Below are 26,178 nucleotides of genomic sequence, written 5' to 3' on the forward strand. Positions count from 1 at the left end.
CTGAGAGAGGGGAGGAAGCTGCAGAAGAAAAGTCTCAAGCAGCAGAGGTTGGTTCGTGAGGTTTAAGGAAAGAAGCGTCTCCATAACATGAAAGTGAAGTGAAGCGGCAGGAGCTGGTGTAGAAGCTGCAGCAAGTTACCCAGAAGATCCAGCTGAGATCGCTGGTGAAGGGGGCTGCACCGAACAACAGATTTTCAGTGTAGACGACACAGCCTTATTCTGGAAGAAGATGCCATCTAGGACTTTCATAGCCAGAGAGGAGAAGTCAATGCCTGGCTTCAAAGCTTCAAAGGGCAGGCTGACTCTCTTGTCAGAGGCTAATGCAGCTGGTGACTTTAAGTTTAAGCCACTGCTCATTTACCATTCCAGATATCCTAGGGCCCTTAAGAATTATGTTAAATCTACTCTGCCTGTGCTCTATAAATGGAACAGCAAAGCCTGGATGACAGCACATCTGTTTACAACATGGTTTACTGGATCTTTTGAGCCCATCGTTGACACCTACTATCAGAAAAAAAGATTCCTTTCAAGATATTACCGCTCACTGACAATGCACCTGGTCCCACAAGAGCTCTGATGGAGAGGTACAACGAGACTAATGTTGTTTTCAGGCTTGCAAACACAACATCATTTCTGCAGCCCATGGATCAAGGAGTAACGATATATCATAGAGCAGAAATTAATAAAATTGAAGAGAAAAACAATAAGAGAAAAATCAACAAAACAAAGAGCTGGCTCTTTGAAAAGATCAATAATGACAAACCTCTACCAAAACAGACAAGTAAAAAGAGAAAAGTCACAAATTTTCAATATCAGGAATGAAACAGGAGTCATTAAAGACCCTACAGACATCAGAAGGATAATTAGGGAATACTTCAAACAATTCTACATACATACATTTAACAATTTACCTGAAATAAACCAATTCCTAGAAATACACAATCTACCAAAACTGACTCAAGAAGAAATAGAAAATCTGATTAGATTCATATATAGTAAGAAGATTGAATCAATAATCAAAAACCTCCCAAGAAAGAAAAGCCCAAAACCAAATGGCTTCAGTGGTGAATTCTACTAAACATGAAAAGAAGAATTAACACCTATTCTTCTCAAACCCTTCCAAAAAACTGAAGAGGCAGGAATACTCTCTAACTCTGAATAGCCAAAACAATCTATGAAACTAGCCTTACCCTTATATCAAAACCAGATAAAGATACTACAAGAAAAGGAAGGTAAAATAAAAAGAAGATCAATATTCCTTATGAATACAGATGTAAAAATCCTTAAGATACTAGGAAACTGAATTCAGCAGCATATTAAAAGAATTACACATCATGACCAAGTGGGATTTATTCTCAGAAGGGAAGGATGGTTCAACATCCAAAAATCAATCAACGTAATTGTAATTCAATGTGGTCAAATATGATTGACTGACTGTCTAATAGAATGAAGGGGGAAAAAGACCACATGATCATCTCAATTGATGCAAAAAGATTTGACAAGATTCAACACCTCTTCGTGCTGAAAACACCCAAAAAACTAGGAATAGAAAGGAACATCCTCAGGGCCAGCCTGGTGGTGCAGGGGTTAGGTTCGCATGTTCCGCTGGGGGCCTCGGTTCGCCGGTTTGGATCCCGGGCGCGGACATGGCACCGCTTGGCAAGCCATGCTGTGGCAGGCGTCCCACATATAAAGTAGAGGAAGATGGGCATGGGTGTTAGCTCAGGGCCAGTCTTCCTCAGCAAAAAGAGGAGGACTGGCAGCAGATGTTAGCTCAGGGCTAATCTTCCTCAAAAAAAAAAAAAAGAAAGGAACATCCTCAACATGATAAAGACCTTATATGAAAAGCCCACAGCTGATATCATGCTCAATGGTGAAAGACTGAAAACTTCTGAAAGCTCTTCCTCTAAGATGAAGAACAGACAAGGATGTCCCCTTTTGATACTTTTATTCAACATAGTATGGAAGTTCTAGCCAGAGCAATTAGGCAATAAATAAATAAATGAATAAATAAAAGGCACTCAAATCAAAAAGAAAATTATCTGTTAGCAAATGACATAATCTTATATGTAGAAAACCCCAAGAATCCACCAAAAGAATTATCAGAGCTAATAAATGAACTCAGCAAAATATCAGGATATAAAATCAACACACAAAAACAATTGTATTATTACACGCTTGCAACGAACAACCTAAAAAGGAAATTAAAAAACAACTCAATTTACAATAACATTGAAAAGTACAAAATGCATAGGAATAAATTTAACCAAGGATGCAAAAGACTTGTACACTGAAAACTACAAAACGCGGCTGAAGGAAATCAATGAAGGTCTAAATAAACTGAAGCACACCCCACGCTCACGGCCGGAGGACCTACTATTGTTAAGACGACAATACTTCCCAAAGTGACCGCAGATTCACTATCAGGATCCCAGGGGCGGACACAGTGGTTAGGTCCGAGCGCTCTGCTCTGGCGGCCCGGGGTTCGCAGGTTCAGATCCCGGGAGCAGACTCAGTACCGCCCGCCAAGCCACGCTGTGGCAAAATCCCACATAAAACAGAGGAAGACCAACAGACATTAGCTCAGCGACAGTCTTCCTCAGCAAAAAGATGAAGATTGGCAACAGATGTTAGCTCAGGGCCAATCTTCCTCACACACACAAAAGAATATGGGGCTGGCCCCGTGGCCGAGTGGTTAAGCTCGCGCGCTCTGCTTTGGTGGCCCAGCGTTTCGTCAGTTCGAATCCTGGGTGCGCACAAGGCACTGCTCAACAGGCCATGCTGAGGCGGCAACCCACATGCCACAACTAGAGGGACCCACAACTAAAAATACACAACTGTGTACCAGGGGGCTTTGGGGAGAAAAAGAAAAAATAAAAAAATCTTAAAACAAAAAAAAATCCCTTTCAAACTCCCAAAGCCCTTTTTTTGGTAACAGAAATCGAAAAACTCATCCAAAAATTCATATGAAATCTTAAGGAACCCTGAATAGATGAAACAATATTGGAAAAGAAGAACAAAACGTGAAGGATTCACACTTCCTGATTTCAAAACTTATTATAGGGGGCCGGCCTCGGGCTGAGCGGTTAAGTTTTGCATTCTGCTTCGGCGGCCCAGGGTTTGGCTGGTTTGGATCCTGGGTGTGGACATGGCACCGCTCACTAAGCCACGCCAAGGCGGCATCCCACAGGCCACAACTAGAAGGACCCACAACTAAAAATATACAACTGTGTACTGGGGGGCCTTGGGGAGAAAAAGGAAAAATAAAAGCTTTAAAAAACACTTATTATAAAGCTTGAGTATTCAAAACACTGGTGTAAGGATTGACATATAGACCAATGGAATAGAATAGAGAGCCTGGAACCAAACCCTTACATGGATGGTTAATAGATTTTCAACAAAGACCTTTCAACTGGGAAAGTACCATCTTTTCAGCAAATGATGCTGGGAAAACTGGCTATTCATATGCAAAAGAATGAAGTTGGGCCCTTATCTAACAACACATACAAAAAATAACTCAAAATAGATCACAGACCTAAACTTTAGAGCTAAAACTATAAAACTCTTACAAGGAAACACGGGGGAAAAGCTTCGCGAGACACTGGACTTGACAAAGTTTTCTTGGTGTGACACCAAAGCGCTAGCAATAGAAGCAAAATCAATTGTATTTAATAAAAATAAAAAACTTTTGTGCATCAAAGTACACTATCAAGAGAGTAAAAAGACAACCTACAGAATGGGAGAAAATATTGGCAAATCATATGCTCTGAAAAGGGGTTAATTTCCAGAATATATAAAGAACTCCTAAAATTTAACAACAAAAAAACCCAATCGACCCAATTCAAAACTAGGCAAAGGACTTGATGTGTCTCAAAAGAAGATATATCAATGATCAATAAGCACATGAAAAGAAGCTCAACATCATTAGTCTTTAGGGAAATGCAAATCGAAACCATAATGATATGCCATCCACTAGGATGGCTATTAAAAAAAGAAAAGGAAAATAAAGCGTTGATGAGGATGTAGAGAAACTGGAACCCTCGTACACTGCTGATAGGGATGTTCAACAGCACAGTCATTATGGGAAACAGTTTGATAGTTCCTCAGATAGCTAAACACAGAATTACCCCATAATCAGCAATTCTACTCCCAGGTGTCTACCCAAAGGAAGTGAAAGCAGGGACTTGAACAGACACTTGTAGGTCAATGTTCATAGCAGCATTAGTCACAGTATCCAAAAGGTACGACCCGAGTGTCTGTCACCAGATACATGGATAAACAGAGTGTAGTCCCCTCACACAATGGTCTGTTAGCCATAAAAAGGAATGAGGCACCAACACGTGCTACAACATGGATGCTAAGTGAAAGAAGCCAGAAACGAAAGGACAAATAGTGTATGATTCCACTTACATTAAAAATCTAGAATAGGCAAATTCATCGAGACAAAATGTAGATTAGTGGTTGCCAGGAGCTGGGGAAAGAGGGAATGGGGAGTTATTGCTGAATGTTTAGAGATTCTGTTTGGGGTAATGAAAAGTTTCGGAAATAGTGGTGATGATGGTCGCACAGTATTATGAAGGTACTTAACGTCACAGAACCCATATGCTTAAATATGGTGTAGTTTATGTTATGTTTATTTCACCACAATTTAAAAAATTAACAATGTAATATACCACTGCATTGTACACTTAAAGGGGTGAATTGTATGGCATATGAATTACATCTCACTAAAGCTGTTAAAATACAAGAATGGCCAATAAGCACACAAGGTGCTTGCCATCATTGGCTGTCACAGAAACTCGAAATAAATCCACAGCGCGAGATCAGATAACCAGTGCCAGCAAGGATGTCACGGAATGAAACCCTCACTCACTCCTGGTGGGAATGTAAGAAAACAGGCAGGTAAACCTGAGTCGTCACTGGACCTGGCACTTCCACTCCCGGTATCTACCCGAGAGAACAAGAGCCTACATCCACACGGGACTTGTACACAGATGTTCACAGCAGGGTTATTCAGAGTGGCTCCAAACGGCAAACAACCCAAAAGTCCATCCACTGGTGAAGGGATGAAGAGAACGTGGTCTCCCCCCGCAAAGGAGCTCCATCCAGCCATAAAAAGCAATGAGTCCTGACAGAGAGCACAGCACAATGACCCTCAAAAACGTGTTAAATGAAAGAAGTCAGACACAAAAGTCTGAGTATTGTAGGACTCCAATGTACGAAACGCCCAGAAAAGACAAATTTATAGAGACAGAAGGTAGGTTAGTGTTGCCTGGCCGGGAGTCGGGGCAGAGATGGGACCAACTACAAAAGGAGTTGAGGGCACGTTTGGGGTGATGCAAATGTTCTAACCCAGATAGTGGTTGACGACAGCACACTGTAAATTTACTACAAATCACTGACGCGGACACCTGCAATGGATGGCGTGGCTGGCGTGTAAACTGCCCCTCAATAAAGCTGGCTCTTCTTCTAACTGGCACCACCAATGCAGAGAGGAGAGGATGGAGAGCTTCATGGGTAGTTCGGGCGGGAAGGGCTCACTATATGGAGAAAAGTTAAATGAGGTCCCAACTCACACCACAGACAACTAAGTGACACTGACACCAGCTGACTCCGTGGGGCCTTCCCCACTTCCCAGGGCCCGCTCAGAAGGCTGCAAACTGCCACGTGAACCCCCTTAATCATCATAACCCTGCTCTGCGGTAGGCACTACCATTATCCCAACTTCATAGAAGAGGAAACTGAGGCTGGGGGTGGGCAGCTGGCGCAGGGTCATGGCTAACAGTAGCAGGGACAGGGTTGGACTGGGGTCCGAGCCAACATCCAGAGCTCTCCCAAGCCTGTCTTGCCACGCTTGTGAAGCCATGCTGGAGGAGAAGATGGAGCGCTCGTGGCCCTGGGGGCGGGGATCCCTGGAACAAGACCCACAGGGCGAAAAATGGAAGGACTTTGAACCCCATAAAAACAGGAAGGACTTTGGCCTAAGGAAGGATTCCATGGGCAAAGTTAACAGGTGGTGACAGGGAAAATGCTGTCTGTGATTCCAAAACCAAAGAATGATCTCCAGAGGACATAAGAGCTTCTGCAAGGCAGGGTGAAGCAGGGGACGGGAGTGGCCATGCAGAGGAGGGGATCCTAGCAACTCAGCTCACTGCTGGGACCGCCTCTAGCAGGCAGAGCGCCCTGCGCAGGCCGGGCACTAACTACACACAGGGATGGAGAAATAAGTCAATGGAGAACACGGGAGGGCTGGGCTGCAGCAGGGGGTGTCGGCGTGTACTTGCTGTCTTGGTACAGAGGTGGCCATGGGGTAAGTCACACGCATGTACGTGGGTACTTCCCAGCTCTGTGCACCCGGAGGGGCTGGGGGCAGCGACACCCCAGCAGCAGTGAGCACCTAGCCCACAAGTTTTAAACACAACGAAAAGGAGCCAGGACTCCTGGGAGGAGTGGCCATTCCAGGTCCAGAACAGGGCAGGAGCGAGGTGAGCCTGCAGCACGCTGTGGTGCCAGAAAGCAAGGACGTGCCCCAAACACAAACTGGGGCCCCAGGAGCGTCCCCCTGGACAGTCATAGTCATGGACGTAACTCTGAGTACAGGAGGAACCCGAGTCCACACCGGTACAAATACATAAACGGGAGAAACGGGGCGAAGAGAAAGCTCCTCCTCAGAAAGCACCACTAGCAAGTGTAGAGGACGATGGCAGCCAAGTGTGGCAGATGAGGAACGCTGGAGGCTGTTAAAACTAGCGGGTGACAGTGGGCTTTCCTGGAGTCTCAAAGTGTCTCCCACAACACGTGTATTAACTAGAAAGAAGACAAATGGAGCGACTCAGCTGACATCATGACAAGTGACCAAGGGGGACCAGCCACTAGCACAAGGAGTGATGGCATCCTAGGACCCTCGACGGGATGCAGGGACAAAGCACCACCACTGTGATGTCTGGATAGCAGACCAGCCAAGGTGACAGGCAACACACAGAAGGGCAGCCTAGTCGTCAATGTGTCCTGAGAGTCGGAGGGATGGAGGGGCTGTTCCTGAGGGTAGGAGATGAGATGGGTCAGGGGCCAGGCACCTGGCAGAGGCTGACCTCTGAGCCGTAGGGCCTGGAGCAGCTGCATGAGCCCCCCAAAAGGGGCAGGAGCAGCTTTACTCCCAGTCTAAATTATTCACAAGAAAAGGAAACGTGCCTCTTTAACAAGCCATGGCTTTATGAAGCAAGGTTAACAATTTCACTTGATTCAGTGGAATATTATGAACTCTCTGGGGCCCATTTGAGGACTTCTACTCTAGGCGCAAGGTGACGACTCAGCACTTTTTATATTATTTAGAGAATAAAGTTAACCCTCGCTGGCCCAGGCTGCTGCCTCTCGTCCCGCTGGATCCGGCCGGCTCAGCGCTTTCCCCCATATATAATTACAAGCTGCTATCCATCATGTGGCAGCCACGCAGCGCCGACACGCCGAAAGGAACGCAGTAAGCACTTCCACTAATAGAAGCAGAACTTAAATACCGCTTTGATATTTTCATTTAAATTGGAATATTTTACAATAATCACCCACAGCCTCTGTGGGGGTCCTGCCCCCACAACCTGGGCCCAGTCTGGAATCACCTCGTGGACCCCCCTCCCTGGGAAGGGCCTCCCTGCCAGTGTTCCAGGTGTCCTTCTAGGTGACCCACCAGCTCCCGGTGAGGTCCCGGGTCTGCCGAGTCTGGCCTGGCCCAGGCCTCAGCCTTGTCGCAGGAGGGGAGGATGCAGTAGAGGGCTGTGCACAGGAAGGGAGGGGCGCGGTCCTGTGCTCCCGTGATTCCCAGTGTGAACCCTCGGAGCAAGGCGGCTGGCCCTGAACTGACATGTTCCCCTTGCTCAAGGCCCAGCCCTGTGGCCCCAGGCGCCTGCAGGGGATGACCTGGTGTCCTCATCTTCGTCGGGGGTCCCCATGCAGCCCCAGCCCTGGTGCCCCCAATGCAGACTGCAGGCCCCTGAGGCAGGGCTGTCACTTATAAGGGCTGGGGACAGGGTGGCAGCAGGCCTTGTTGCAGGCCCCTGGGCTGGTGAGCAGGCTCCTTCTTGGGACACCAGGGACTGAAGAAGCCCATCTGGGGACCCCCAGCCCAGAGCTGTGTCTGCCCGTGCAGCCTCCCACTGGCCCTGTCCCGGCTGAGTCCGCTCTGAAGCAAGCATGTAAGTAAGAAGGAAGGAGCCAGTTCGCTCAGCTGTGGGGAGTTTCCCACAACAGCAGCCCTCACGCTGACAGGTGAAGATGACAGGTGGGAGGAGGCAAAGCAGAGTCGCCCACCGGCCGGTCCCTGACTCCCAGCGCACCTGCCCCGCCCCCTCACCTTTGCACCCAGCGGGCAGTAGCCTTTGAGGAAGTCGGCGCAGACCTCTGCCTTCCGGGACACGTAGACGTGGCTGTAGGGACAGTTGCTGTTGCTGCAGATCCCCTTCAGGAAGTAGGAGCACACGGGCATCTGTGGGGAAGGCAGTAGCCAAGGGTGAGGCCAGTAGCCCCCGCAGCCCCTGTGCGCAGGCCCCTCCACCCCTAAACCCTCCTGTCAGGCGTCTACACCCCACTACAGGTGATAACACTAGGACTCCAAGGATCCGCCAGGGGTTCCAGGCCAGGTGTGAGCCACAGACTGTGGCTGGAGACCCTCACCATGATCCTGCTCCGAGGGAGAAATGAACACACAATGCTGCCAGCAGGAGTGTGGCCAGCAGGAGCCGAGGGCACTGGAGGCCAGGCCAGGTGGGGCTGCCTACCCCGAGGTCAGACTCCTGGCTTCCCCAGAAGGCATGGCCACCCAGGCAAGACACATTGACCCTCGCATGGTCCAGACAAGGACATCAAGGCAGGGTTGGCCCTGGCTCAGATGTGCTGTCACCCATCAGTCACCTGCTGTGAGCCTGCCCAGTTTCCAGGCTGTGGTGCTACGGTGGGATAGGCCAGGAGGGGTTGGCATCTAGAAGGACAGGGCTGGCTGGGGGAAGGCAGAGCATGGGGGCTCTAGGTAGGGTGACGGCCTACGGGGCCTGGAAACCCGGCAGATTTCCTAGCTGCGTGGTGCGTGGGCACTGGACAGTGCCTGTGGGCTGGAGACCTGCCTCTGCCTGGAGAAGCCTGGGTGGTGGACTATTGGGAGGGTAAGGAGACACCTTGGAGCAGCCCAAGTCTTTGCACTGACTGGAGGCCAGGCAGAGGGTCTGGGGGAGACCCAGGCAGGGATGTGGAGTGGGCAGCCTAGGCAGGGCCATGCGGCCCCCAGCAGTCCCTGGCCCCCAGGCTGGGAGCAGAAGAAATGCAGCCCAGCTCCTCTCTGTTGGAGGAAACTGAGGCCCGAGGGCCAGTGGTGGTGGTAAGGGGTCTCTGATCTCACCCACCCTGACCGCTCACCAGGGACCCTTGGGGTGAGCCCTGTGCCTTCCGCGGGCCAGCCTCCTGGGCTTTCTGGGCCCATCGCAGGGAATGGGATGGTGCCACAAACTCACCTTCCCAGTCCTGTTACCCCTCCCAGGGCCTCTGTGGGAGCTCGTCCCTCCTCCTGCCTCCTGGTCAGACCTGCCCCACCTGCGCCCTCTGCAGCCCCCGGTCTCTGCTAGCCTCCCCACTAGCCGACACTGCAGGGCCAGGCTCCTCACGGCACCCCCATACTGCATTCCCGCCTGCCTGCCAGGGGACCCAGATGAGGGTTTCAAAAAGCCACTTTTCTGGGGTGAGGTGGGAGAGGGAGGAGGCCGGGGAGGGAGGGAGAGGAAAAGGCAAAGAAACAAAGGGTGATTTAATGTGCAAGAGTTTATTTTTAATTGTCTTTTAACTGCAGCGCAGAGGGGAAAAGGGCTGGCCCGTTTGGGGCTGGCGGTGGTGCGGCTGCAGACAATTCCCTTAATGTGGCTTTTGATATAGAGCCCAAATTAGCTCTAATAAAAAGGGATAATAAAGCCAAGTCTTACACCAAACGGAACTCCTCCTAGCTGTCAGTGCGGCCGTTATCAAGAGGAAACTGCGTTCTCATTTCAATTAACCTTGTTTGCACCCACCACGTCCACACAAATAACAATAACATTAATTCAGGGCGCTGGTGCGGGGCGTCCACATTAGACAGCTCGGAATGTGCACCGGCTTTGGAGCTGGGAGCTAATGAACCCGAAACTCGACGTGAATTTCCAAACTGCTCACAACAGAGTTTCGAAGCTCTATTAGGGAGAAAAATGCTGATTCTCTTCAAGTTCCTCAAGGGGAAAAGCTGTTGCAGCAGCAGTGCGCCTCTGCTGATCCGCCTCCCTCACTCGCTGAGCCCCCACTCCAGGCCAGCGCTGACCCCTGACCTCAGAGCCCCCAGCTCTGCCCCTCCCTGTGCACTGGCTCACGCCCCACCATGGGGGTCTGCGTGAGGGGTCCACTTGTGCTCACTGCTCACCACGGGCCAATGGGGAGGGGCCATGAACGGAAGGGTCCAGCTGTGTGCCTCCCTCCCCTCCTCTGCACACCGGCACCTGGGGAGCCTGCAGCCTTCCTGCACACTGGGTCTCACACAGCTGCCCTCGCCAAGCCCAGGCCTGGAGAGCAGGTGAGACCTCGGCTGCCTGGGGGCACCTGTGGGCCACTGCCCTGGGCATGTGGTGAGGTGAGGGTGAAGACCTCCCATGCGGCTGGGGTAAGAAGCTGCCAAACAGGACAGCCCCTGTGAGGGGATGGAGGAACAGAGCCTTCAGGCCACACAGCCAGCTCCTCATGGACACCAGGGGACAGGGGTCTGTGTGTCCCAAATCCAAGGAAAACTTTGGGGGCACCCCCTGCTCGAAGGCTGGGTGCCTGGCATGTGGCCTCAGGGAACGCACCTAGGGGAGCCCGGCCCATCCGGCCCGTGCGGGCACTCACCTTCTCCTTGGAGACGTGGTGGGAGAAGGGACAGGTCCCGTCTGTCTTCTTGCATGTGCCCCGAACAAACCTATACGAATGGGGAAGAGGGTTCGAGGGGGCCAGTGAGACCAGGGGCAGGGCTTCACGCAGACCCCACGCCAGCCCACCTGAGAGGCCCAGAAGGGTTGGGGGCACCTGGTGCACACGGCCACCTTCTCAGGGTCGTGGATGTAGGGGCAGCCCTCGCCGCGCTTGCAGCGGCCAAAGCGGTTGTAGTACATGCAGTACTCCTCCTTCTTCCGACGCTTCTTCTGCCTCGCCTGCCGGACAATGGCCAGGCTGCGCTGGACGGCCCGGCTGCGGATGGGGCAGAGGCCGTGAGCCCAAGGCTGGACAGGGAGCCCCCACCCACCCAACCCCAAGGACGTACCTGGCCAGGGAGCGGCTGCAGCTGCTGGCAGGGTCCAACCGGCCTGTGGGCGAGAGGCTGGGTCACGCCAGGCCCATTGCCCCCCCCGCTCTGCCTTCTGTCCACTAGTCCCCAGCGCTGAACTCAGGCACTGCTGTGCTCTCCAGGAAACTGCTCGCCCTCCCCTCGGGCCGGGTCGCATGTCTTCCTGGGCCCCTGCCAGACTGTCCCTTCTGGGGACACAGTGTTGAGGAAGCTGCTGGGCTACCATCCCCGCCCCGCAGTGGAGAGGCTGAAGTGAGGCGGTGGGAATGAGCTGTGCAGGGACGAGGGCTCAGGGACCAGGGCTGGCATGGCTCCCCAAGGCCACTGGCGGTGAGCAGTGGGCTCGCATCAAGGCAGGTGGTCCCAAGAACAGTGGGTGGTGGGGCCTTTCTGCCACCTCCCTCTGCGTGAAGCAGAGCCCAGGAAAATGGGATCTGAGTGGGGTCCGGGAATGCCACCTGGCTTTGCAGTAGCCAAAGATGTTCACATACTTAAAGGGTTGTAAAACAAAGACAAAGAAAAGAAGAATGAGGCTGCGGCCTGAAGCCCTCACCCCAGGCTCAGTGGGGCTGTGTGTCGACCTCGGCCTGTGGGGGCCTCGGACAAGTGCGTCTGGCTCAGAGGTCCCGTGGACCCTGGCGAGTGCCCACTCCTCACAATTTTGGAGATGGCATATGAGACGTTGCTCAAAACCCCACGCACAAAAACCAAGCAAAGCACCACTGAGGTCACCAAGTGTGGCCCAAGGGGGAGTTGTTCACAAAGTGGACAGCGGTGATAGGAAGGGAGCAGTGGGCACTCATAGCCAGGGCAGTCGGGGTTCGGGTGGGGCTGGGCTGGGGGAGGCTGGCGACGCGAGGCAGGTGGGCAGCACTGTCCTGGTGGGTGTGAGCTTGCCCTGCAAGATGAGGGTCCCAATTGATACACAGCCCCCTGCCTGCCTTTCAGACATAAGGTCACCCCCCAGGACAGAGGAGGGCAGGGTGAGAGCCTGCTCAGGACGGCCATGAAGGCTCTCTCTGCTCCTCACACACACACTTGACCCTTCCGAGACCAGATCTAATTTCCTACAGGCGACTGCTGAAATGGATCCGGCAGTAGGAGGCAAAAGTGACATCACTCACAAATTCTAGGGACCTGAGGCAATGACAAAGCATCCCAGGTTTAAAAAGGGATGTCCTGAAACTGCCTGGCCCTGAGCGGCCCGCACTGGAGCCAGAGCTGGGTGGAGGCCCTCCTGCCATTGCAGGCCCTCCCTCCCTCTCCCCAGGGCGACCATTCCGGGGTCCACTCAGCTCAGTCCCACCTCCTGAGCTCAGACCGGGTCATACAAGTGTTCTGACACTTCACATGGCCTGTCCAAACCCAGACTCCCTCGTGCCCCACAGACTGGAACCTCAGACGCCCCTCTCCACATCCCGCCTGCTGCTAGGCCCTGACAGCTCCCTGGACACTTGGCACACCATCTCTGGGCCAGCGCCCTCACTGCCCTGCTGGCGCTGCCCCTCTCGCCAGTGTCTGCCCCTCCCTGAGCCTCAGTCTCCTCAAGTTTAAAAAGGGCAGCTCCAGGGCTGAGCAGCAAGACCCGCAATGGGAAGGAAATGCTCCACACAGCGGCCCAGGCAGCGGGAACACAAGCAGAGCTGGTTACGGTATTATGATGTGGGGGAGGGGGAACACGAAACAGAGGGCCCAGGGTGTCAGCAGGACACAAGGAGGGGCGTGGGGGAGAGAGGGGCTCAAGGTGAGAGAGGCCAACGGGGAGGTGGTCTCAGGATGGCCACAGGCCACAATAAAGTCCCGCTTCCCAAACCAGGGACACCAGTCCTGGGGATGGCAGTGGAGGCCAGTCCAGGCAGCACGTGGTGTCCATACACCTGCCAGCCCCTGGGTGACAGTGCAATTTGATAGCTGCTGGTGAGCACAGCTTCCCAGGCTGTCACCCATGCTGCCGGTGACGCTGTGGCGCCATCTGCTCCCACCAGGGACCGCTGTCGTCACATGTCCGCCCGTCAGATTCTGGCCCCCAGGCCTGGCCTGGGAGGGTGGGGTTTACTCCCCTTTCCACTTTTTACTCTTAAAAAGTGCCAGTGTAGGGCTCATGGTGGGAGTTTTGACAAGAACAAGAGGCACCTTTTCAAATGCTTTGCAGTGTTAAAAAATGCACATAAAGTAGCTGGCTTAAAGAGTGGCCACAGGGGCGCTGAGAGGTGCTAACAAGTTCAGCTGAAAACCCTCGGCAACCTTGGAGCAGGAGGCGCCAAGCCTTCCAGAGAACTTGCACTTCCCAGGGATCTTCCCAAAATAGACACAGCCGGCTCCTGGCAACCCCCACCCCCATCAGTCCCCAGCAGGCAGCGCCTCACCCCTGACGGGGCGGGAAGCCCAAGTCGGGGGCTCTCAGGTCAGAGGGAGCAGCAGCACCGCCAGCCCCGCCAGCCCCGACTCCCCCATAGCGCCCTGGCCTGCCTGGCCTTTCCTAGGAAATCAGGCCCCTGGTCTGCTGAGCTCAAAGCCCATTAGGCCCTAGCCCAGTACACGGTCCCCCTTAGGAAGAAGACTGAAATTGTAGATGCTGGGCTCCCACAGCAGAGGGAGCTCCAGGAAGAGGCATCTGGGAGGGAGGGAGGCAGTGGGGTGGGGCCTTGGCTCTGGCTAGGCTGGCAGGGCCCTCTGTCTGGTGCCATTCTGGGCAGGGCAGGCAGGTCACAGATGAGGAGATAGGTGGTGTTCATGGGTGGGTGGTGGCCGGTCCGCAGCAGGAAGGATACAGCCCCTGTCTGCCTCACTCTGGGGCCGGGGGGCTCAGAACAAGCACAGGGGCCAGCCCTGCAACCTAGGCTGAGAGGTGGCTCTAGCAGGTTCCAGTCCACCACAGGGACTGTAGGCTCTTGGGGCCACGACACGTGCTAGACCCAGCACAGCACTCGTCAGGACCCACACCTGGCTGTACTGGGTCCCAGGCCAAAGTATGTGGGGAGGGGTCCCTGGGCTGGTGGGCCTTGGGCCTGGGAGGAAAGTGCTTGGTCCTAGGGTTCAGGGTGGCTGAGGTCTGCCCATAAGGCCTTGCCCCTGGGGCTGGGGGGGCGGGCAGGGACAAGGCTCTGCACTTCTCTTCCCCACAAAGCCTGGGATGCCTGGGGCACCCCAACTAGGGGCTGCTGCTGTCCTAGAGCAGCCCAGCAACTGGGAGGAGAGGAGGGAACAGGAGGGGCCAGGAGAGGCAGAGGCAGAGCCCCTGCCCCCTCCCAAGGAGGGCTGCACTTTCTTGCTGAAGTCAAAGTTCCGCTGACACCAGAAGACAAAATTTATTTCTTTAATTATTATTCATCTAAGTGGGCCGCTGGTCAGCAGGCATTCCCACAGCTGGGAGCAATCCACCTTCCTCACAGCGAGGAGTTGGCCACCCATACAGGGGTCCAGGCAGCTGGAGCTGTGCCCACATCTGCTGGCCAGGCAGAATGAGCAGGTCCTCGGGGGGCTCTGGCTCTGCCGTGTGCCCCAGGACAGACTGCCTTGTTGTCTGTGCTCCAAATCCCACCTCTCAGCTGCCCACGAAGTGGGGAGGCTGAGGCCCAGGACTCAGGCCCCTCAGCCGCCAGCAAGACTGGGCCGCAGGACACAGGCTGCTGTAGCCTGCAGGGGCAGGTCAGTGGGGAAGAGGACTCCCGGGACCCCGCCTGTCCACCCTGCCCCGGAGGCCACTGTCCTCCTCACTTTCTTGCCGGGAGGCTGTGGGCTGCAGGGAGTCGGGGAAGGCCAGGACAGCTCTGGCACACTCCATGCATGTAAGCGGGAAGGTGGGATTCTGCAGAGCTCAGCACTTAGAGGGGAGCAGGCTCAGTGTGCCATCCTCCCCAGTGAGAAATGTGACAGCCCCTCCCTGGGCCTGCCGCCTGCCTGGGTGGGAGAGAGGGAGTGGCCCCCCTTAGGCCCTCATTGGGCCCCTCCCACCTGCTCTGAGGACCACCCCCAAGGTGAGAGCCTGGGCTCACTCGGGGCTCCAGCTTCAACTCAGAGCCCAGCGTGAGCGTGGCCTCCACACAGGTGTCTGTGAGGAGGCGTGAGTCCAAACCTCCTTCTTCTTTCAGCCTCAGGCACCTCTTGTCCTGCCAAGGACGCCACTGAGGATTGGGGTGGTGGGTGTAGCCCCACCCCAAGGGTTCACCCAGCCCACTTGGGATCGGGGTCCAGGGTGGAGGTGGCCCTCTGCAGCCCAAGGGATGTGGGCAGCAGGATCCTAACGAGGGCCATTAGGGCTCCAAACCAGGACCAGCTCCTGGGTCCCTGCATGCAGATGGTGCCAGTGCCACGACACCCAGTCTCTCGTCTGGCCAGGGAGGAGTCCCTAAGACCTGGTGTGAATGACTGAGGCTCAAGTGGGCATGGCTCCATGACATGTGGCCAAGGAAACACTGGCAGAGTCCCATCGGCCTGCCAATGAGTTCCATTCAGCCCCCGAGTAAGGAGAGCAAAGAGCAGACCTTGGGTCCTGCCTGCCAGTCAACCGTGGTGTCAGGGCGGGATGGGGAAGGGTGATGGATGGGGTTAGGCCAGTGGTGCCTAGGTACCCTTCACCAAAAGGCCCAGCCGGAGGCTGGGGACAGCAGGTATGACCCAAAGAGAGGCCACCTTGAGGCCTTGCCACATGAAGCCAACCGGGACATCACTGCAGAGTGGCTGCCCACAAGACCTCTGTGGCCCTGTCCAGCCTGCACACCAGCCTGGCTGGGGCCAGTCCTCCAAAGGGTCTGGCTCGGCGGGAGCAGCAGGCTAGGCAGGGCTCTGCTTTGTCCAGATAGAGACAGTGACAGAGCAGGGGTCTGAGATGCCCACCCTCCGCAATGCCAACAGCTGCACGATGGCCCTCAGACCGTGAGCGCCAATGCCGTGGGCCTGCCAAGTTCTGGGGATTGGAGGCAACCAGTGTGGGGCTGGCTAGGAGTGGAGAGAGGGCTGTCCCGGGGCCACGGCAGCAGCCCCTCCAGGCTGAGTCTTACGAAGTCCCCGTGAGGAGACCCAGCCAGGGCTCTGCACCTGCTCCTCTACCTAGCAAGCATGCCAAGGCCAAGGCCAAGGCAGAAAGGCCCTGAGAGATCACAGAGCCCAATCCCTCGAGGAAAGGAGGGGGAACTGAGACACACAATGATGGGGCAGAGCCATGGCCTCCCGGGCCCCCTGGTGACTCTCCTGGGGAGTCCAGTGTACCTTGCCTGGAAGAAGGCAGCCAGGCGACCCGGAGTCCCAAAGACAGAGGCCCTGGGAGGGGCTTCTGGGAGGGGTGCTGGGGCTGCCTCCCACCCACAGACAGCCCCTGCCACCCCCCTCCTCCCTCCTGCCCCTTTGGATGGGCAAGGTGGGGGCTGGGGCAGCTGGGCCTCTGTGATCCCCAGACTGCCTGCAACCTTGGAAGGGGGTAAAACTGGACTGAAGCCAAAACGTTTTTCTAGTTAATTTGTACAATAAGCGAATCCAAAGCATTTCCTTCTCCTTGGCCTGTTTCCCCAGGCTGCGAGGGCACACGTGGTGGCAGCGGCTGCCTCCAGACACAGTTGGGAGGCGTTGCCAATGCAATTACGGGGCGCTACGGCCCCAGGTGTTCGCTCGCCCGGGCGTGTTTACAGTACCCGGGCTCAGCTCCTTTGTCCAGGAGCAAAACAGGGAAAATCAGCGGCCGCTCAGTCAAGCAAGAGTCGTCCCACCCGGGGCCATCCCTGGGGGATGCAGAGGCTGCAAGGCCTCCCCATTGGTGCCCTGCCTGCTCCGGCCGCCTTGTTAGGCTCTGCTCTGTGAGCACTGGAGAGTAGGACGATGGATTCCCAGGCTGGGATGTGGCCCACTGGGAAGCAGTCACTTGGATCGGCTCCCTGGGAGTGCCAGGCCCCGCCTGCCTAGATCTGGGGCAAGCCCTGAGCAGGCACGCACTACTACATAGGGAGTCAGCGGCCCGGACCAAGGGCTTCTTGGCCCCTACCACTGAGGAGCCTCACCTGTGCGCAGGAGCGGCCTGCTGCCCCCATCACCGCTGGGCCGGCCGTAGGTCTTGGACAGTTTGTTGGCTGACACCTTGTAGAGTACCCCTCCAATGCAGCGGTAGCCTTTGTTCCGCCACCGAGGGGAGGTGGGCTGGGCTTTCCCACCCGCCGCGGTGGGGCGCAGGCGATTCAGCACCAGGGACCTGCAGAGACAGGGAAATGCCTGTTAGCCCAGGCCCAGGGCCCACAGTCAGGAGACCTCTGTCACCTGCCCCAACGCAGGAGAGGAGGTGGCAATGCCCACCCCACCAACCAGGCTGGAACCACATGAGCCCCTAAAGGACACAGAGAGGGGACAGGCCTCCCTCTCCCAACATGCACATGGCCTGGCCTCCTGGCAGGGGCTCTTGAGGGCGCCATTGTGAGGGGAAGGCCCTCAGCACATGCACTGAGGTGGCTCTTGAGGGTCTATGCCGTCACCACTGCCCAGGAACATCTTCCCCCAAGCGTTGCCCCTGTGCCCATCACACGGTCTCAGGACAGCAGAAGCCGTGGGGTCAGCTCCACCACACCGAGAGCCCGGCACTGAGTGGAGGCAACAGCCTCACAGACTGGCACCCAGGCAAGCTGTTTGGCGCAAGACAGGAGTTGCCTCAAGGTCAAAGGCTGGAAGAGGCCTGGGACAGCCTGTGTGGTTGGCCAAGTGGACGACCGACGCCCATGGGAAGCCCATGGGCAGAGTGGGTTGGGAGGAGGCCCCTGATGCCCCCACTTAGAGAGATGTTCCCTTGTAGACACTATGGCTGTGGTGGGCAGTGGCCACAGGGCCCCAGGCTCAGGGATGCCAGGCCAGCACAAACCGTGAGCCTGTGGCTGTCCTGGCCGACATGCTCCCACCAGCTGTCACGTGGCCAGGCTGCCACTGAGATGAGGGGACAGGGCTTTCCCCTTCAGGGTGCGGGGCATGGAGACAAGCCCACCACGACTCCAGAAGGGAGGGGCCTCTCCCCCTCAGGACATGTTTCAGTGGTAGTTTATTTCTGCAGTTGAGCTCAATTCCGTATCAGCTCAGACTCTTGCTCTAACACTATTCCACCCAGTGTATGCACTGTGCCCCACTGGCATATCTGGGCAGATGAGTGCGGGCGGTCCCGCGTGCATCGCCTGCACCCGAAGGTGGCCCCCAAGCAGCAGGAGGGCAGGACATGAGGAGCACAGCCCCCACTGAGGCACTGCCGCCAGCCATGCTCAGGGCCCCAGGGGAAACCAGATGAAGTGGGGAGTAGGACAGCGAACCAGGGCCTGTCCTGTGGGCGCAGTGCAGGCAACCTCCCTCCCGGGTCTCCAATGTGCTCACAATGAGGCCCCCAGGGCCCTGCACTCCCTTCCCCTGGGGAGCACATGGATCCCCAACTCCTCCTGGGGCAGCAGTAGACCCTTTCCTGGCTGCCCACGGCCAGGGAGAGGCCCCCAGACAGGGGTCTGACAAGTGCAGAGGGGACAGGCAGGCCTCGGTGTCCTAGAACATAGGCTGACCAAGGTGGGGAGGGTGCCCTTGCCCAGAAGTGAGGTGTCGGGGGTCAAGCAGCCCTGCTCTTAGGCGTAGCTGCAGCCCGACCCCCGTGGCCCCTCTGGCCTTGGTCTCTCCATCTGCAAGTTGGGGGTAATTCTTGCCAACCCGAAGCCTCTGAGGGCCCATTAGAGGAACAGCGTGCACAAGTGAGCTGGGTGCTCAGGGGACCCAGAGCTGCGGTGTAAGTACAAACACCAGGCGGGAAGCACCGCAGAGGCCAGAAAGCACTTAACCCAGTTTCCCTTAATTAAAATTCAAGTTCACAAACACCAATCTTGGAGGGAACAAGTCCCACCAAGGGGCCCCGGCCACCTGGCCCATGATGTCCATGCCCGATAGGCTCCAGCTGCCCCCACACAGGGCAGGCCTGGGCAGGAGGGGGTGGGTGGGGTAGGCATCCTCTGGGGGAGGCAGCCAGACCTCCAGGCTATCCTCTGCCCTGTCCCCTTGGCTCGCACCGGAGCCCGGAGCCCGGCGGAGGCGTGAGGAGGGGCAAGGCTGGGTGGAGTCTTCTCCTCCCGCCAGCCCCTCGCTGCAGAGCCCTGTCAGCCTCAGAAGTGGCTCTGGACCCTCCGCAGGAGCTGTGGCCATTGTCTGCAGGGCGCACCTTGGCCTGAGTCCTGATCCCCACAATCAGGAAGGGAGCCCAGGCCAGTGGCTAGCATAGCTCGTTCAGCCTGAGGCTGACAGGCACCCAACAGCCCCGGCCCCGAGGCCCAGGCTGGCCAGAGTCCTCAGTGGTCTCATCACCCATGAGGCAGCTGTCCCTTCACATGCCAGCCTAGGCCAGGGGCAGTGTTGGGAGGCCTCCACTCCACAGCCCCAGAGGGTGAGGGGACCAGCAATAAGCCCACCCTGTGTACACATGGTACCTCGCCCGCCGTGGCACCAGCCACTCACCGAGCTCTGGTTCTCGTTGCAGAGTGGCCACTCAGGGCCAGACTCCAGACCTCCTGACAGGCTGTGTGGCAAGATAATGGGGCTGCCGCTTGACTGGAACACCACTACCCTTATCTGCCTCTTCCCTTTGTTGGGGGGACCCTTTCCTGGGCCACCACTCCCACCCAGCCCCTCCATCCACAGCACTGGCTGCCACAAAGCATGAGGGACAAGTGGGCAACCGACGCATACCTGCCTCCCTACCTGGGCCCAGAGTCAGGAAGTCCTTGAGAAAGTGGGAGGGAGGAAGCAGGGCCCTGGATGTCCCAGGATCCCAGCCCTTCGAGGGGTGAGGAAGCTCCCCAGCTGTGGGCATGTGCTCCTGGCTGAGGCCAGACAGGGACAGATGGCCCCCCAGGGGTAGCCACACAGGTGAAGCCACGGATCAAAGCATCAAAGCAACAGAAGGCGGCCACAGGCAGGGCCTTAGGTCAGAAAGAGCTGGAAGCTTCAGGGCAGAGCGTGTTCCAGACCTGTGGGCGGCCCCATTGTGGCCCATCCTGCCCCAAGAGGGCCTGCAACATACAGCTCTGTGCACACAGGAGCCCCAGTCTGGGGCTGTTAACAGCCTGCCCTGAAGAGTGGGGCCCCGGGGAAGCCCTCTCTGCTCCTGGGCTGGGCACTGTGGCTGGCCACGCCCACCCCTCCTGTGGAGAAGCAAGCTCCATTAATTACTGCCTTTTATGATCTGTTTTTATAGCTAAAAGGTACATCTCAGGTGACAGTTCTCTCCTTGGACATTATTGACTATTCACACTGTTAGTCTTATGGAGGAACATGACCAATTGATCTGTCACCTTCTCCTACCCAAAACATCACATCCCTGGGTTTTGATGGCAATTACAGGACAATCATAGGCCATCTGGGAGGAGTGGAGGCATAGCAGCCCTTCCGCTCTGACGCCCCAGCTCTGTGCTTAGGTTTGTGTACACACATGTGCCCAAGGAACCCCATGTGCCCAAGCATGCAGGGCTATGGCCCCTGGGCTCACAGCCTCCAGGGGCATACCAGGAGCCTGGGAGAGGCTGCATTCTGGCTTGTGTCGTGGGGGCTACTTAAGGAGTTGGACGGACCCACAGCACTTGGGGAGGGCTGGCAGGGTCTGGGAAGGGCCCACCCTGCAGCTGCATGGGACCACCTCTGCCCTTCCCCCACCCCTGCTGGTCCCAGTGACTTGGGACCTGTGGCCAGGTGGGCGGGGGGCTAGAACGGTAGGCTCAGGGGCCCCCACCCCAAATGCCGTGTAGCTTTTCATGCCGTGGGTGTCACAGCACTCTAGTAAATTGTTACCCTAATGGAGAGGACAGCCTTTGGAAACGAACTGTATTGAGAAGAGGGGATGAAATTAATGAGATAATAGCAGGGCCAAGGACCCAGGGAACGCTCCTGCCCTCGCGGCAAGGGCCCTGTAATTCCTTTTCTACAACAGGAGCCTCAGATCTAAAGGCTTCTCCCAGCCGTCCGGCAGGCCCACGCCGCCAGGAAATTTCATTAACGCTGGAAAATAGGAAAGGTATTAAGCGTGGATAATGAAGGCCAGGGAGGGAACCGGGCCTTAAGATAGTCCTCTCTCTTGCCTTTGTAATGGGAGGCATGAACTTCCCCTTCAAATCCATTTCTAATCCATTTGAAATACTACAGCAAATTATCTTTCCTTCAGCCCGAAAGCGGCCAGCCAATTTACTCCGAATAGAAGTGACAATGCCCCAGGATTTATCACCATAACCTTGACTACACCAGGGTGAGGGCTGGGCCTTCCCTCGCCCCCTGGGGGGGAGGGGGACACGAAGGAGCTGGGGGAGATAACATTTTAAATGAAAAGTGGTGGTAACGGGGAGAAAGACACACATACCACAAAAGTAGGTTTGAAAAGAAAACCTGTCCACGTGTCCGCTGCCTGGGGAGCAGCTGAAAAGTTCCAGGCCTGAGCCTGGACAGGCTGGCCAAGGGGCTCTGCTCACTGCGGCCCCTCTGACCTGCTGTGCCAGGTGGTGAGGATGATAGCAGGGGCTGGGGCCCAGGGAAAAGGAACCCAAGACGGGGGTGTCAGGGTCTGGGCAAGACAGACGGAGGCTCTCCCTAAGAGGCCAGGGACACCATGTTGAGTCCCCTGCTTGGCCTGAAGAGCACACTGAGGGCAGAGGCCGAGAGTGCTGACTCTGCCAGGGCTCCCCTGCCTTCCAAGGGCTTTGAGGGCCGACCCTGGACACCCACGCTCCCTGCTCGCCCCGTGGCCATTGCCGGAAGCAGGTCTGTGTAGCCCCCAACATGGTGCACAGGGCGCCCCTGCCCACTGGGTCAGCCTCTCAGGCTGCACGGCTGAGACAAGCCCACCTAAGGTGAGGTAGCTATGTAGCCTGGCAGCCAGGGGCACAGGTGTGCATTCGTGGAGCAGACAGGAAAATGGGCTCTCAGACACGTGTGCACACCGGACCACAGGCACCTCACCCACCCTGGTGACAGGATCTGCCAAAACAGTAGCCCTTCCTGAGGGCCGCCCGCCCACCCCCCAGTGAGTGCTCCAGTCCAGGCGGACCTGCCTCCTACGCACCCGACCCTGGGCTGAGGACACATAGCCTGCCAGGGCCACGTCAGGGCATGGCCTGGGGTGTGGCTCGCTCATGACCAAGGGCAGACTCAGGTGCAGGTGGGCGAGGGGTGGGAGAGATGGCCTCACCCTAGAGACCCTGGAAGCAACCCCAGCCTCCTGGATGCCCCGGGTGGGGCGAGTCTCAAACTGGGAGCTGTACCCATCCTGCCCAGGCCTCCTCACCAGGTACAATAGCACCTTCAAGCACACACTGCCTCGGGCCACCCTGTGCAGCCCTCTCTGGCTTGTCCTCGGCTGTCACTGCTCAGGTGGGACTGAGGGACCATGCTGGAGCTGAGGCAACCCCAGGCCCCTACTCCAGCCCACTCAGTCCTGAGGTTTTCCAAAGCCTTTCCCAGCACAGGTGAGATGGACCCCCCTCCTAGGGACAGGGCCAGGCCCAGAGGCCACACAAAGGCTGGGCACAGACCTACGTGCAGGACCAGAGCCCCCGTAGCTGGACCAGAAGTCCCCGGTGGGAACTAATGGCTATCCTCCCACAGGCAGACCTCTCAGGTACACGGGCATTTCTGCTGATGAGTTCTTCCCGATCCCCTCAGGCTCCCTAGCCCCGGCTGCCTCTGGCCCCCATGGGCTGCCGGCCCCTGGACTTCACCCAGTCTCCTCCCTACCTTCCACCCAGGCCTCTCCCCTGTAGAACCAGACCTCAGACATAAGGAACCTGCCTTACCTGAGCCAGCCTGCCCTCTCACCCCGACATGCAGCCTGGATGCCTGCCCTCCTTCACAGCCCCCTGGTGGGGTCCCCGCACCCCACCCCGTCCCTCCAGTTGGTTTGAAAACTGCTCACTGATTCTGTTCCCTCCCTACTCCACTTAATACCCTACAGTGGACCCCACTGTGCTCACGATAGTCTGTCAGAGACCCTGCAGGCTGGGCTCTCAGCCTCACCAGCCACTGCCCCACATACCCTCCCACTAGCCAAAACTCCAGCCACACTGGAAAGTTATTCCTTGAAAGCATTGTGACCCTGTTTGCACTGGGCCTTTGCACATGCTGTCCCTCTGCCTGTTACCCAGGTCATCCCTGAGACCAAGCTCAGATGTCCAGTCTTTGGGAAGCCTTCCCTGATCCATGATGGCTTGCTGTGACAGGTCCCCCCACCCTGGGACAGTGCAGTGTCACACCTCGGAGCACCCTGGGGCAGTTCACTGTTGTGCCCCTGGCCTGGGGGCCATGCCACTGTGTGGGGATTCTGTCAACCTGTGCTGGGTGAATGCACACCAGGAAGAAGGGGCCGGAGTCCCACACACAGTGGTCCTCTGGTTGGGGGTTCAGGTAAGAGACACAGAGAGGAGACCGCAGTGGGTAAGGAGCCGGAGACAGGGCAGCAGTGGCTCCCTGAGAACAAAGGAGGCGGCAGGGTCAGAGAAGGTAGGCCCTAACCACACACACAACACTGCTGTGGAGAGAACACACAGGGTGAAGGGTGGGGGGACTGAGGCCGGGAGGCTTCGGCCACCATCCAGGGCTGCGCAGGCAGAGGTGGGGAGGCAGAGGGCTGAGGCTTTGGGCAGGAAGACGCAGGACAGCAGTTGTGGCTGCTGGCAGAGCAGCTCAGCAGGGCTTCAGGCCAGAACTCGACCTCCCACTCGTTGGCTGGAGCAGGGGCAGGGTGTGCCCAGGGACCCAGCAGCCTCCAGGCCAGGCCGCCCAGGCGGCGGTGACCGTGCAGGAGCTGGGCAAGCTGGCTGGGGAGCAGAGAAAACAACCGGGGAAGCATTTTTCAGTAAATGGAGCGCGATTCTGCGAGCTTCGAGGAGAGCAGGGAGTGCGCTGTCAGCAGAAGAGGAGCGCCGGGGGAGGCGGCTCTGCACAGCGAATCCCAAGTAGGTCAGGCTCAGCCGCCACCGTGACAGGCTGCAAACTGCTTAAGTGGGCTTTCCACGGAAACGCTGACGGGCGCCGCCTCAGCTTGGCTCAGGGGGGTGCAAGTGTGCACCCACTTGACCTGCGAGAGGCCTGCCACACACACACCCCCCCCCCCATGCCCCCTGAGCATACCCCAGCTCCCCTCTCACACACACTCAGCAGCTCCAGGCCAGTGCTGGGCGGGGCCCTTCACCTCCAGAGGCACCCCCGGGGCCATTGTAAGCAGTCTGCTGGGCAGGTGCTGACAGAATGTTCTGGATTCTGGGGGAGGGAGAGGGGCCTGAGCCAGGCCAGCAGGGTGGGAGGTGAGAAGGAGGGCCAGAGCACAGGCAGGACGTGGGATTCACATGGGTCTCAGAAACGGGGCTCAGTGTCCAGAGACCCAGTGGACAACACAGGCCTCATGATGACTGTGGCCACCTGATCGCACAGGACCCTCCTCCAATCACAAAACTTGTTGCTCCCGAATGTGGCCCACAGCCAGCTCTGGGGGTCCCAGGCTCCCAACAAGTCAGGGCTGGGGCACCATGCCCAGCAGGGGCTGTCTACCCTGCAGCGGCCTCACTCCCTGAGCCACCTCCCTGCCCAGCTCCAGCTGCCCTGGGGCAGAGGCAGGCCAACAGCTCGGCTTTCCAGGACACATCTCTTCAGAGCAGATGCGTGGGCTATGGGCCTGGATGGGAGCTCAGGCCTGGGAGGCTCTATGGGCTGTAACCTTGGGAGGCAGCAGCCTCACCCTGGTGGGGTCACAGCAAGAACATGACGACCCTGGAGAGGGGCTGGCCCAGGGCGGAGGCTGGGCACTGAGAGCGGAGCTGGAGGGCTGGGGTGGGGTTGTGGGCAGAGGGCTGGTTCCCATGGCCCTGGGCTGACCCAGCAGGTCACCTGAAGGCTTCATCACCGAGGGACGCCCGCCCCTCCTCTCCCTGGTAATGAACAGAAATGATTCAGGGCACCCAGCCAGTGGCGTACTGGCAGGCGACACTAATTGTGCCGCCTCCATTACAAACGCTGCAGCTCCAGCGCGAGGGGCCAGGCTGCTTTATGTGCTCACGTCTATTCAATTGGTATTTCGATCAATGGATGCATTACAAGCTTTCCCTTTAAGAGCCTAATAAACAACAAGATGGAAAGTAAAATTCTCCATAAAATGACACTTTTAAAAATCCATTTCAGCTGAAGCCATTGGTGTTTTGTATGTTGGCTGCAAAAAACAGGTACTACTGGGCCTTAATGGCCCCACTCCGGAGTGCACAGTTCAGCTTGTGGGGCAAAGGGGCTGCGGGCCCAGGACTGGGTGGCTGTGTGCAGCTGCCCTTGGTAGGACTGGGGGAGTGCAGCCCAGGACGGGGCCCTTAATCTCCTGCACCCGGGTGCCATCCTCCAGGCTGGCTGTCAGCCCAGGACCCCCTTGGACTGTGACAGCTGGTGAGGGGCAGGACTGGCCCTTCCTCTGCTCCCTCACCCCCATGTCTCTCTCCATCTCCCCCTATCTGTCTCTACTTCTTTACTTTCCTCTCTGTCTCTCTCTTGCCCTCTACTCCCTGCTCACTATGCACGTGGAGTCCAGGCTGACCATTCTTCTGGCCCTGAATTGTGAGCTCCTGAGGGCAGGCAGCCTGCCCATCTCAGCACTCACGCCCCAGGACCACATCTGGCAGGGCTCCATGCTGGGGACAAGTCAATGGAGAGACAACTCTGGCAGCAGAATGTGCATGCAGCTCCTGCCCAGAGTTCTCTGGGAAGACCTTGGGAGGTCGAGGCCCTAACTGGTTCACTGGCTCCTGGGTGACAGTCCCTGTGGGAGCCAGGTGCGAGCTGCCTGGCCTGGCCTGTCCCCCGCCCTCTCAACAACAGCACAGGCCTGAGGATGCCCACAGGGCACTGTC

At 56.9% G+C, this 26,178-nt stretch overlaps 1 protein-coding gene across 9 annotated transcripts in view; it reads right to left on the reverse strand.

The window, feature by feature from the left end:
• ZC3H3 (zinc finger CCCH-type containing 3) overlaps positions 1-26,178 on the reverse strand; it is a 98,215-nt gene that overhangs the window by 11,084 nt on the left and 60,953 nt on the right. For 5 of the 9 annotated variants that reach the window (XR_011493416.1, XR_011493418.1, XR_011493417.1 and 2 more), the window contains exons 5-9: positions 17,311-17,498; positions 11,297-11,339; positions 11,062-11,223; positions 10,885-10,954; positions 8,345-8,476 (exon numbers count right to left, since the gene is read on the reverse strand). Coding sequence is in view for 6 of the 9 variants with exons in the window: in XM_044781003.2 (XP_044636938.1) it covers positions 8,345-8,476; positions 10,885-10,954; positions 11,062-11,223; positions 11,297-11,339; positions 17,311-17,498 (595 nt within the window). In the remaining 3 variants the exon portion in view is untranslated. Of the gene's footprint in view, positions 1-8,344; positions 8,477-10,884; positions 10,955-11,033; positions 11,224-11,296; positions 11,340-17,310; positions 17,499-26,178 lie in introns of all 9 variants that reach the window. The other 4 variants (XM_044781004.2, XM_070481769.1, XM_044781001.2 and 1 more) reach the window with 1 other exon arrangement.

The sequence above is a fragment of the Equus asinus genome, chromosome 12 (genome assembly GCF_041296235.1).
Source record: "Equus asinus isolate D_3611 breed Donkey chromosome 12, EquAss-T2T_v2, whole genome shotgun sequence".
NCBI lineage: Eukaryota > Metazoa > Chordata > Mammalia > Perissodactyla > Equidae > Equus > Equus asinus.